At 40.4% G+C, this 13,561-nt stretch overlaps 1 protein-coding gene across 2 annotated transcripts in view; it reads right to left on the minus strand.

The window, feature by feature from the left end:
• Positions 1 to 1,193: 1,193 nt before the first annotated feature.
• Positions 1,194 to 13,561, minus strand: part of kirrel1a (kirre like nephrin family adhesion molecule 1a) — a 32,138-nt gene continuing 19,770 nt past the window's right edge. The window contains exons 7-15 of one of the 2 annotated variants that reach the window (XM_031733834.2): positions 13,250 to 13,398; positions 12,916 to 13,043; positions 9,241 to 9,367; positions 8,868 to 8,968; positions 7,156 to 7,372; positions 6,675 to 6,782; positions 6,274 to 6,401; positions 5,878 to 5,955; positions 1,194 to 3,772 (exon numbers count right to left, since the gene is read on the minus strand). In XM_031733834.2, the coding sequence (XP_031589694.1) occupies positions 3,110 to 3,772; positions 5,878 to 5,955; positions 6,274 to 6,401; positions 6,675 to 6,782; positions 7,156 to 7,372; positions 8,868 to 8,968; positions 9,241 to 9,367; positions 12,916 to 13,043; positions 13,250 to 13,398 (1,699 nt within the window). In that variant the 3' untranslated portion in view covers positions 1,194 to 3,109. Of the gene's footprint in view, positions 3,773 to 5,877; positions 5,992 to 6,273; positions 6,402 to 6,674; positions 6,783 to 7,155; positions 7,373 to 8,867; positions 8,969 to 9,240; positions 9,368 to 12,915; positions 13,044 to 13,249; positions 13,399 to 13,561 lie in introns of both variants that reach the window. The other variant, XM_031733833.2, reaches the window with a different exon arrangement.

Raw genomic sequence — 13,561 nt, forward strand, 5'->3', positions numbered from 1 at the left:
TATATTTTATAAATATGTTTTATTAAATGAAAGTAACAATTTAATATCATAACTTACATTTTTACATCAATAATTCCACTTCTTGGATCAACAAAATATCTATCTACATGCCCAGTCCTGGGTTTGAATCCAAACTGAGGTCTTTTAAGTGGAGTTGGCATGTTCTCCCAGGTACTCTGGCTTCCTCCACTGTCTACAAACATGCAGGTGGTTAATTTGTATTGTATTGTATCTTTGAACACAGTACAAAAACAGAAAAACTAGACAAACAAACAAAGCAAATCAAAAGGAAAACAAAACAATAATAAATAACATACATGTTAAAAAAGGAATAGGAAGAAGCATAAGATTATTTAATCCCAATCCATTATTTAGTAACTAATAGTTATAGTATAGTATAGTATAGTATAGTATAGTATAGTACTAAGGCATGAATATGTGCTTGAACGGTTGACTGTCTCTCTGTCCTGAATGTACCAGCTTCTCACCCTACAACAGCTTGGATAGGGTCCAGCTCCCCCGCAACCCGGAATTGGATAAGTGGAAGAAAATGGATGGACATTGCACTTACATTATCATATAATGATGTATACAGTCAGTAATCCACGTGCAGTCTTGATAGTATTTAAACTTAACCATAATTAGATTTTAATAAATAATAGAAAAATCTGCCTAATGATAACCGCCCTGCTTGTAACCTCTAGCAGGTACATTGGAAATAAAACAGCAGTGGAAGGTAAAAAGAATCACAGGCTATTGTATTAAAAAATATACTCAATGTTTTTACAAAACCAGTCAAAATCAGGACCCCAAAATTAGATAACGTATTCAAAGATTATTATTATTATTTTTCTAAAACACTTTGTACTGCCATGTATACGGAAGAGGATTAGGGCCACTGGAAAAAAAAACGTTGGCAAACTTTTTTCCCCTTATTTTTCAGAATTCTGAGATTAAAGTCAGAATTATTTTTTCTCAGAATTGACTTTAATCTCAGAATTCTGACTTTTTTCTCAGAATTCTGGAAAAGAAGAAAAAAAGACATGCCCACTCTTTTTTTTCCCCCAGTGGCCCTAATCCTCTTCCGTACATGTATAAACATACTACAGACTAAAATGGACTCTCCAATGAGGAACTGAAGCTCCAGCAGTACATGTTAGAAAAATCCCCACCTACTCAAAGATGACAAATCCCACACTTTATAAAAAACAGTGCTTTTATTTATGTAATACTGTGGAAAAATAATTACATACCATTTTTAAAAAATATTGAAGATAATGAAATTAAAAAATGAGAGTTTGATAACGTTCGTTGTACATCTTTTGAACAGTTTTCTCTGCTACGAAGAACAGTACAATAAGATAAACATTGGATTTTTCTAAATTCAAAGACACAATAATACAGGATACAGTCCTACCAGAGGTATAAAAGTACTGTAACAGGATTGTGAGAGAAATGATATGGACGTATACTTTAAACACACACACACCCACACACTTTTAGACACAGACATGCACACACGCAAGTGCATACAATAGTGGCGCGAGCGCTCCGGGTGGGTCGCCGCGTGTTTAAAGTATGCTTCCCATACACACGCAGCCATTCACGCATCTATACAAACACGCTGTACAAATCGATGTGCGCGCCTACGCCCACGCACTCCCCCTTGATCCTTTTCTCCCTCGCTCTCTCACACACACACACACAGTCGCACGCCCACACGCTCACAGTCATACACTACTACATGTCAATATTGTGGACAAGCCTTCATAAAACCTCTCCATACACATTCTCCTCTGGCCATTTTTGGCAGACGGACGATGAGGAATGATTCAAAAATGGAAATGTGTGACATGTTCCCCTATAAGGCCACTCTAAACCCAACATCTGTGTTTTCTCTCTCCGTCTGCACCAGGCTTGTAGTTCAGAGCTCGGAGAAAAAGGCTCCAGCCTACAAAAAATTGTCTGGGAATGACTCAAGGCCCCCCAAGCCTGGTCTGTAAAGCAACAGCCGCCAATAGTAGGAGCTTCTACTGCATATACATGGTCTAAGGTGAAGAACAACATGAACACTTGGCACTAGGTTTCTTTTATACACTGATACAGCCTTCTGATGTGAAACACAACCTGAATTCAGGCTCTTCTGTTGGCACTCTTGTCTCAGTGGATTTCCCTCAGGCCCGAGCTATGTGCGCTCTCGTTCAAAGTTTTGGTCCGTACGTACACGTTACATGTTTTTACACTGACAAAAATAATTCTGTAATGTTAAAAAATAGAATACAAAGCTCTAGTCTTGTGTGCAAATAAAAAGAAGACATAACACAGATATAGATGTCTAAGACGTCTAAGCATGAATACTGTTGATGCAGTGCAAAATGACGACAACCCCCCCGAGCCCCCCGCCCCGCCCCACCCCAGCCCAACAGTCCCCCACCCTGCCTGACAGGCATGACGGCCAAGTGCCACTGTACACAAGGGCGCTCTGGGCTACTATGTATATGTGCTCTATGATCACTGAATAAGTCAGCCAGCAAAAAGAAAAGTTAAAATGACGGCCAGGAATGACTTCCACCGGTTGAGGTTTCTTCCGATCAGTTTGTACCATGTTTTTCAGTTTACTTTTAAAACGTTCTCTCATCATTTTACAACGTCAGTTCACAGCAAAGGCTATGGGCTCCAAAGATCAGCGATCTCTTGTCCTCTCTCGGGTTCTTGCTCTCATTACCCATCTTGATTGTGACTTGCGCTGTCCGCTCTTTCAGAGCTCAGATTTACAAACGCATCGGGAGTGAGGGAATTCCAAACTGTGGAATTTCCCTTCCCTGTCTCATTAAGCTCCTTCCTAACCACCCTCTCTTTTGCTCGCTCCTTGCTTGTTTCCCCTACCCCCGTCTCACGGGCATGGTTGTCTGACTTTGTGCCTGTGTGTGTGTGTCATGTTTTTTTTGTCTTCTGTAGTTGTGTTTGTGTTTAGTAGGGTGTGTTCATGTTAGTGTGTGATAATGTGTGCATGTCAATTCGTGACGGAGTGTGTTTTCAGGTGTGACTCTATTTATAAGATGCTTCCTCATGCGCAGCTAAGACTGTGAGGCGGGTATGCATCTCTGTCTCACACGTGAGTCTGCATCCGCTGTGTGTGCCGGCTGTGGGAGTAGTCAGAGTGTTGTGAGGTGTAGGAGAAGCGAGTGGAGCTGCCGTACTTTCCTAGTCCAGTCTCTGGTCCCGAGGGAGCTGGGCCTCCTGGGCCAACCCCAACCCCAGGACTGCCCACCCCAGATCCCACCCCGTACATCTCATAAGACGGGCCGGCTTCCAGAGGAGCCAAGCTGGATGGTGCAAAACCCATTCGGTAGGTCTGGTAGTGTGAGGGGTATCCATAGTTGTCGTAGGCCAGCTGGGAAGTGGAGTCCAAGAGGCTGCAGTCCCCAGGGAAGTCACTGGCGGCAGGCGCGGGGTTAGCCGGGGGCTGCTGGCTCTGGCCCCCGCGGGTGAAGGTGTTGAACTGGGCGTAGCTGATGTGGGACAGTCTGGAAGGCGGTCGCGGGTCGTAGCAGGCTTGTGGGCGTCCAGGTGATGTGAGGGGGCCAGGGGGGCCCGGGGCTCCTCCGCTGGCTGTGGCGCCTGAGCCACCAGTGCTGCTGCTAATAGATGCAGCTCCCCCTGGTGTTCCTGTGGGGGAGCGGTAGTCAGAGTAGTGCATGGTGGAATGGGAGGCAGGACGGACTTCATCGTGGGTGGAGGCTCGGACATTGTAATAGCCATTGGTGGGGTCCTGAAGAGAGAAACAGAGGGAGAGAAAGACAGCAAGAAACAAAAGACAGAATGAGTAAAAAGAGTTCAAAGAGTTCATTTTTAATACATTTTTTTACAATGTAGCAAAGTTCAAAGGTCGCTTTAGTAAATCATGTTCCTTTCTGACCTCTCAGACACTTTTCTGTAGTTGTGGAAAGTCAGAGGTCAGGGTTAGCCGCAAGTTTTAAGCTGTTTAACATCAAAGTGAAGATTCATTAAAATCATGCTGTGTGGCCAGTTTGCTCCTTATTCGTGACTCAGCTGCTCGAGTCCTTTGCAGAAATGAATGCAAATCGATTTCTTGGGAGTCTTCAAAAATTACAGTGACACTCAAGGCTAAAGCACGCTGCACGATTTGTCCGCAGCACTGCCCTATCAAACCCGACAGCTGCGAAAACCAAGACATCGTGTCACCCTTCTTGTCAGTTTTTACATTTAGACTTTTTTTTGTATACGTAATAATTTTAATGAAAAGCTGGAAACTATGTACATAAAAATGTGTAATCAATATTTAACCAGTGGTCAAAATTATTATAGAAAGGAAGAAGATAGCATGTAAGAGTACACTGAGTATATTTCATTAGTTTCAGTTCAAATTTTTGGTAACAGAAACACACAAGTTTCACCGTTTGTTTTATTGTCATGAATTTTACTCAAATATAAAATGCATTTCTGTTGATCAATTATCAAGAAAATGCACATTAGACTAAGGGTGTCCTGAAAAGTGACGATAACTGGGGCATTTAAAAATGAAATATCAATGCTTTGTCAAAAATGAACCGATGATAAAACTGCAAATAACTGTATAAATCTTCATTTGTACATTATTCCTCAGTTATGTTTACAGACTCTCCCTCACCTCCATGTGCTTATATTTTAAGTTTAATTTGCCAAAAAAGACAACACATAATAATTTTTTTTTTAAAGGTTTAGTAGCTTTAGTGCTATTACTTCTCCACCGTCTATATCTGGGTGTTTTTATCTGCTGTTAGCAGCTCACAAAGATATCAACTTTCCAGTGTATATAAAGAATTTGGGATTTTATTTGGCAGGTATTCTTATTGTGTATTTTGTATCCCAGGAGACCAGATTAGTCAAGTTAACAAGAAGAAGAAATTCTGATTCGTGCTGAATTTAAGCGTCCATGAGCAGCGGGACAACATGCAGGGCTGACCCCAGGATGCCTGCGTTAAAAATGAAACGATGCTTTCCATGCTCACTACATCGCGATTTGCTCTTCAGCTCAATCTAACATGTTTCTGCAATTTCATTGTCTTTCAGACTTCTCTCCCACCCAACTTTGTTTCACGGCTTTGCTGCTTCAGGCAGCAGGAAGAACAAATTTTTTTTATTTATTTATTTTTTAAAGAAAAAAGAAAAAGCAGTCTGGCTGAGGCAGTTGTCGGGGTGATCTAACCACCTCCTGGGGCGGATTCATGTCTCTGTTTCTTCAAAGTGATCCAAGGCAGCACTCCAGCTAGTGGGGTGGTTTGTTTGCCCTCACAAAATATTCATGGGTGGGTGGAGGGTGGGGGCGCGGGGAGTTCAGAAGAACATTTTGGCAGCTGTATGCGTGAAAATTCATTCATCACCTTAGCCCAACCCCACAGTGTCAAAATGTGTAAATGATTCATGCCAGCTAAATAGGCAGAGTGTGCTTGAACCTGGTTTGTTCTTTTTAACATTTCTTTCCAATTTATGGAGTTTTTTGTCTTCTTCTCTGTTTTGTCTTGTAATGACTCTGCAGCCAGCTCGCTATGTAATCAGAGGGAAGAGTTACATCACAGTTGGGCTGAGAGGGAACGGCAGAAAAGACCAAAAGAGCTCCACCAATTAAGGCCAGCTGCACTGAAAAAATTTTATCTTAAATATCCTACTCTAATATTCTCACAGATACTGAGTACAGCACTTACACTATTCCCAGCATACCACCAGCAAATGAGGCAGAACACATCTCTGCTGAAGAGACGATTAGCCCAAAGGAAAAATCTGGCTTCAGAAATCATCACTTTTTTCCTACATTTTGAAGAACACTCATTCCTGAACTGACGTACGCAAATGTTTCTGGCATCTGTGTGATCTCACCTTGAGGTCATACTCCTGGCGGGTGTCCAGGGTGTCACTGCGGAGGTCAGACTTGAGCTCTATGTCATCTTTAAAGGGCTGATTGGAAGGAGAGAAGGACACAGAGGGGAGAAACTAAACCGTCAAACAACAAAACAAAACAAAAAAAGAAAAACAAGGAGGGGACAGGAAAAGGGAAGGAGGCGACAGAGGAGAAGAGAAAAATGGGATTGAAAGTGTTAAAAAGGGGAGATTAAAAGGGAAAAATCATGGTGTCTGTCTTTAGTCAAAAGCCACAGCGTGGTGCAGGGAGGTTACCGAGTTAATCTGAGGGTTTTTTCCTACAACTACAGGCTGTGTAAACAGTATCCAACCCAAACACACACACACAGACACACACACCCTGCCGCTTCTCACCGAGTACATGGCCTTGACCATGCGCGAAGCTGTGGACACGCTGCCGGAGTCCTCCTCTAAGCTGTGGGTCTCCTTGTTTATCGTTTCTACCTTGATGTCGGGCTTACCCAGCGTGACCCCGCGCCGACCTGGAAGCAAAACACGGCGAGGTTGAATGCAGCTTGACACACGCTTGTCAGTCAGTGTGTTTTCGTGAGCTGAAGGGAGCAAGTTCAGAGGGGACCTGCATCCACATGGCGGAGAGGAAGTCGTAGGTGTTTGATTTTCTCTGGTTTGCTGCCCGTTTTTTGGCATTAAATGAAGCATTTAATCTGCAATGCTTCCTTAAAAGGCATGGGGAAAAATGGATTTGCAGATTTTCTTTATAATGTATGTCAAAGCATATGGAGAGTATGACTCACTGCCTTTGCGTTGCCGGTAGAAAATGAGAACGAGGACCAGCAGGAATATGAACAGGAGGATGGTAGAGCCCACGGTCCCACCAGCTATTAACCCCACTGGAACCTCCTCTGTAATGAGAGGGTGAGAGAGAAGAACAGTGAGTTACAGATGTCTGCTCATAGCTGCAGCAGCAAGGCTTTAATGGAACAAATATTTTATGAAGCTACATAACAAGACGTAAAATTTATTATATAAGCAGGAAACATCTATTTGTTACTTAGCAGATACAATATATACATACACATAATCAGTTTAATATGATTTATGTGCATATTTTGTTTTAAACTCATACTCGTACTCTAATCATTTTCTTCTTTACTACTTTCCTTGTGAAACTTCTGAGTAATTGTGTGCACTTCTCCTTCCCACTAGGTGGTCATTTCATTGTTGAGATTTTCTCCAGAAATTGAAAAATGTTCTATAAATATATGTGAAACACACCCGTCTCCTCCAGCGTGATGATCATGGTGCCCGGGCCGAAGGAGTTCCAGGCCGTGCAGTTGTAAGTGGACAGGAAGTCGGACTCCATCACGTTGTTGATGGTGAGGGTGGAGAGGACGCCACCGCCTTCAGATGACAGTTTGCTCTGTTCCACTGTGTACCTCTCCAGCAGCGTCCCCTTCTCCTTCTCCCACACGTTTTCCTTCCACGCCCACACCTGACGCGCACGCACAAACCCCGTTAGACTAAACCAGATTCAATTAAGAGGCTTCAACAGCACATTTATTGTAGTCAGGAAAGCTGTGTAAGACCAGCTCAGTATATATTAAGTGTGAGACAATACATTAAAAAAACATCACACTGTAATCATGATTTTTTTGTTGCCATGCAGGACTTCTTAACAGTCACTACTTCATTTCACTCCATAATAAAGTTACATAAATACTGTGATGAGTCCTGCTCTTGCAATGTAACCATTATAGCAGGAGTTGTTCTGTGATACCATCGTTACCATGGGAAACATATGGGGATATTATTATGACTTACTTTATGATTCCCACCCCAACTATCAAATCACAGTCGAGTCAAATGCTTCCAGTTATGCATTTGTGCACAAATACACATTAATGTTCTGTATTCAAGCACATTAAAGGGTATCTGAAACTGGTTGCATAAAACTGTTCACAGTATGGCTAATAAATGCAGACGATCTTTACCTCAAAACGAATAATATATTTATAAAGAATAAATGAGAAGTAACTGGCAGTTTAATGATTTGTGCTATCGCCACACTAAATTTTCAGCTTTTCAAACATAAATAAAAAAATTTAAATTACCGCTGTGAAGAACTGTGAACCAGAATGTTATTTACTGCAGATAATTTTGAAGCTTTTTGCTTTTCTCAACCCAACAGGGTGATCGTAGCTGTTAAGATATTTCTTTAAAAAATCCCGACTGGCTATAATGTGTCACACTAACATTGTAGACTGGCATGACAGTAATGGATGAATGAGCTGGTGACAATCTTGCACACTCTCCAACCTTAAAGCCACTAAAAGCAGCTGTATTATTCAGCACCGAAGTACTGCGCTAAGGTGAGTTAATTATACATAAGCCCACATGTTTCCATAATCTGCCCACTTATTCTAGAGAAGGAGATTCTCTTGGCTGTGGCGTTTACTTGGACAACTGTTCTTCCCCAGTCCTTTATATTTTATAAATCTTTTTCTGCCCAAACCACCGCCACTTGCATTAGAAGCGTGCAACGCAAGTCAGGATGGATCAGTCACAGAGGCGGGGGAGCCGAGGAGCTACTACTGCTGCGCTTCTGTGATACAACCAAGCAGGGAAAGCATCCAGGGCGATTTCTGACGCAGAGCTAAAAGCGGGCCGGCTTAGTGTTGGTTTGTTTATGTGATGGGATGGAAGAACATTCTAGGAGAGTTTAAGGGTGAGTCACCACTCAAATAGAAAAGGGGACAGTGTCAGTGCCTAAAAGCATTCGCCATGCAGGAAAAGAGCCATTTACGAAAAGGAAGGTACAGTAACCATAAAATAAAAACTGCTGTCGGACTAAAAGGCACAACCTTGTTGTCTCTGTGACCAAAGCTTTTCCTGGTTTGGCGTTTTTCTCGGTCTGGACTAACATGTGGAAAAATTCTCTTCGTTTTTTGTGCCACAAATGTGTCACATTTTCCTATCCTTTCACTTACTATCTTATCTGGAGGAGGTGTACTAGCTATGTAGCATTTCACCTCTCCTCTCTCCCCTCTCCCGGCATACTGGACTGGATCACTGGAAATGATGGGTGGGCCTGCAGGGAGAGAACATGTGGATGCATTTAACAAAGATGTAAAAGAAACTACTAAAAACTGCTAAACTCAAGCTTATCGCTCTTTTTTTTAAAAACTGTTGACCTTGCAGACCTGTTCAAAAGGAGGTGTAGGATGGTCAAAAACAAGTGCCCACCACTTTAGACATATAGCATTTTTTTTTTTTTCAATTACAGAGACACTGACCTTTTCGAAAGTACAACATTTTCGTTTACAAGCAGTGACACATTAAACTGTGTTGATGTTTGCTGACCGTTGACTGTGAGCGTGACCTCAGTCTCTCCTACTCCAATCCGTGGGACGATAGCCTTACATACATACTGGCCAGCATCCGCCTGGCTCACTGACTTCAGATACAGCTGGTTGCTGTTACTCAGAACCTGTGGGGGAGTGAAAAAAGAAATATAAACAAGGCATCTGCAAACCTGCAGCAAGGAATAAACAGAATAAAGGTTCACATGTACAGTATGTAGGGAGAAAAAGGTCCATGTGTATTATCTCAAAAGATCCCATTGTAGATAAAATTTAAGTATACGTGTTCTTCCACTCTGACTCTAAATTGCCAATGCAAACATGCATATCGAATTTTAACTTATCACAAAGGTTTTGCAGATGCCTAGCAACCACATCCATCTGAAAATTAGCCATGTGAAATTATGTCTAAATATGTAAGCACGTAGAAAGAAAAACACCTGAACAAGTTTGATTATACAGATGTGTTTTTTGGCCAAGGCAGACCACAGTTTCCAAACAAAGACATGTAACAAGCCCATTTCTTTTACTGTCTTAGTCATGGTCTCTTCCCCACTGTAAGTCACCGTTTAATGATGTCAGTGCAGCTAACATAAACAGCCTTATTGCTAACCAAACAGTCCATGGTGACACTTATGTTAGCAACAGCACAAAGAGGTAACTGCCGATCCTCAAAAATTCAGTCAGATGCAAAACCAGAAACTGCAGTGTGCCGAATAACCATTAGAGGCTGGTTCCAGACGCAAGTCAATCCTCAAAGAGCCCCATGTTGAGCCTCTGAGATCTGAGCTGTCATTGGTGACCAACATAACTCTAACCCTAGGCAAAACAGAAGCATTATTTTTGCTTTTATTAAAAGCTTGTGTTAAATTTTTGGCAAATAATCCATAAAGAGTCAAAGTGACACACCAAAATGTATTCCATAAATGCCTGTTTTACCTTTCTGCAAAGGTTAGAATAGGGTTCGCTCCTATGATGGCTTAGATCTCAGATCTCAGGTCATTTTATACTCAAAAAAGAAAAAACAAAAGAAAGAAGCAGGGTGTTGGCCAAAAATATGGAGGTCCAGAAGAGCCACACATCAGATAAAGCATTTTGTGATTTAATAAGGAACTGTGCAATAAAATATCCATTACATTAGTTTATTTTATTTATTTAGACAGTAATAAAATAGATCATTATTTTTTAATTTAATCAACATCCAAAGGAGGAATTATAGATATTTAAGAAAGAATATATAAGAAATATAAATATTTCTAAATTAACTATTATCCCATTAATAAATACTTCAAATGAAAAAAAGGATTTACAGAAAAAAAAAAACTCTCAATAAAAACCATTTCAAATTTACAGTGTAAAAGATGATTTTCAAAAATGCTATTTAAAAAGAGGAATTGTGTGTAAAACAAAAATGCTGTCAGTAAACACAGTCTCATCAGTCCAGATGTTACCACATAATTTTCTGATACTTGGAGCCTTAAAAGACTTGACAGGGCGATTGTGTCTGTCAGTCCTTGTATTGCTGTCCTCTATCAAGGAAAAGGCTAAAGATGATGCTATTGATTTCAGTTCATTTGTCCTAATTACACAAGTGCACACATTTTGACACAAATCTAAGCAATGAAAACCATTTAAGGAGCACTGCACACCTAGCCATCAAAGGTTTAATAACATGCTGTAAGTACTGCGAAATCAAACCACATCTGATGTATGAGTTTGGTTGATTTGCTTATTGTCAGTAAATCTCATACCATTTGAAAGCCTGTTTATTTCTCTTAAATTGTGACACATTTGTAAGGAAAATGCATTTGTGGGTTGAGCAGCAGAGTTGTCTATGTGGGTTGCACCCATGAAAAATCTGCCAAATCTTCTTTTATACATCAAAGTTATTCATACTTATCAGCAGCTGGCTGTCACTGATAAGTGAATGGTGAAAGTGACCTGCAAGTATTTTTGACTCTTTCTTTTTAGAATTCAGCAGCAGCTGCTGAGGGATATATTTGAATATTTCCTTGAATCTCTTCTATGCCACTTTCCTTCACCTTAAAAGCTGAGGGATGGCTTAATCCTGGCGAGGAGACAAACCTCAGTGTTTTGCATCCTCTGTGCAACAACCACTCATCAAGATCAGCCAGAAGTCTATACCTGTCTACAGCTCTGTTGAGCAGCACAAGATATGGGATCAGACAAAATAATAAATAACTCAATTTCAGGTAGATGATGAACAGACAGACAGAGTTTTCATCCCTGAGCCGTACCATGCCCTGCTCTGCAGAACTGATCAATCCAACTGTGCAATTTCCAGAAACAATACCAACATACAATTGGACAGCTTGCATTCTTTGAAAAAATGGGCCATTTATAATCTGTCTATCAGACATCATGTGTCCTTGGCTTTCCTGCACTTTCATATTTCAGTGTTTCATACTTTGTTGAATAACAGTAATAAAAGAAATGACTGAACTGATGTTCTGTCATTGTAATCACCCTGTCTAAAGTCTTTTAAGTATCAGAACGTTATGTGGTAATATCTGGACTGATGGGACTGTGTTTACAGACAGCATTTTAATAATTATTTTAAAGGTTGTATGTTTCAGTTATTGCTCTAACACTGTGTGTAAATGTGACAGGCTTTTTGTTTGTGAAGAGCACATCAGCTTACTAAAACCGATAGCTAGCTAGTGCTAGTAATATTTTCAAAAGCTAACATGAGGCTAAAAGTGATGCTACGGTTAGCACGTTATTTATAACAGGTGGTCAGGCTGACTTCAAGATCATTTCACTGCAGTGTCCCTTTGCATACGTCTTATACAGGCTCAGTCATACACTGAGGTTAAATGTCCTTAAACAAGCACAAACATATATTTAAATGCTAACTGGAGCAGCTAATCCAATAGCTTAACTACATAAGGTTAAATAAGGTTTCCTATTGAGAGTTTATTGAGATTTTTTCTGTAAATTCTGTAAAAAATGTAAGTATTTATTGGTAGATTAATAGTTAATTTAGAAATATTTATCTATAATTCCTATTTTTATTGTCCATGAAATGATCAAATAATGAATGATTGTATTAATGTCTAAATAAAAAAAATAAAAAAGTAACTTGTAATTACTTTGCTACTATTTATTTTCTAGCTCATAGTTTTTATGCACAAGTCAATATTAAATCATGAAATCATCATCTCTTGATCCTCCATAAAAAGATGGTACTTTGTAAACCAGTGAGTGATGTCATGATCACTACACTCATTTTTTACAGACAGGTTATTATTTGCACACACCAACTAAATTCACCATTTTTGGGGGGAAATACAATAGATGCGAGGAACAAATTACTAATAGTTAACCAGACATTTGTCTACAAACAGATTTTCAAAAATTCAAATTGAAAAGAACTTTATTGACGTATTTGAAATATTAAATATTATTAATACCTTTTCCTTATTATAGATTAGGATAAAGTTACTAAATTGGAATCATATTACTATAGACAACAAATCAAAACCTAGTTTCATGTAAGTTATAAATATAAGAGATGTTGGTTGAAAATATAAGATAATGCTTTTCAGTGACCGGGAGCTTTTGTAAACACTTGGGAAGAAAGTGTGACCTGTAAAAACAGTGTGAGCACAAGCACAGAGGAAAATGTGCAAAGCGTGGGCTCTTAGCTTCTTACCATGTTTGAACCCTTTTTGAACCAGGTGAGTGTGAGCGGAGGGTTTCCAGCCCATTTGCAGTTGAGGGTCACATCAGAGTCGACATCTACTGTTTTTGGCTGTGGCTCCACCAACAGGATTGGACCGACTGGAGACAGAGATTGAAAGAGAGAGAGAGGGAGACGTGTTCTTTGTTGCGTTTGAGTAATAATGCAGTAGAACTAAAAGGGGAAAAGCTACTCGGAGAAAAAGAAACACAACAATGGTGTGTTTTATCCCTCTGACTCTGGACCGTAGTGAGTGAAGTGGGCCGCAGCTGATTGAACATAGTGAGATGACTACAGTGTGACTCACAGTGAACGTCCACCAAGATGCTGACGTTGGTTTTTCCCACAGCATTGAAAACAAGACAGGAAACCGGCTCAGTGAAGAAGGAGTGGTCGGCCTTGGTGGTGAACACGCTTTCCCTGGCACCCTGCAGCACCACGCCACCCTTAGCCCATCTAGGATTTAATACAGTGCGTTAGATGTACTAAAAAAAAAACCCTGGAAAAACACAAAGTGGAGGAGTAACATGTGTGACATGAATTGAAACCTAAAATTGTTTCCCTGAGTACATGACGTGGATTTAAAAGAAACCATAACTTTTTTTGAAACTCATTGACT

The sequence above is a fragment of the Oreochromis aureus genome, linkage group 3 (genome assembly GCF_013358895.1).
Source record: "Oreochromis aureus strain Israel breed Guangdong linkage group 3, ZZ_aureus, whole genome shotgun sequence".
NCBI lineage: Eukaryota > Metazoa > Chordata > Actinopteri > Cichliformes > Cichlidae > Oreochromis > Oreochromis aureus.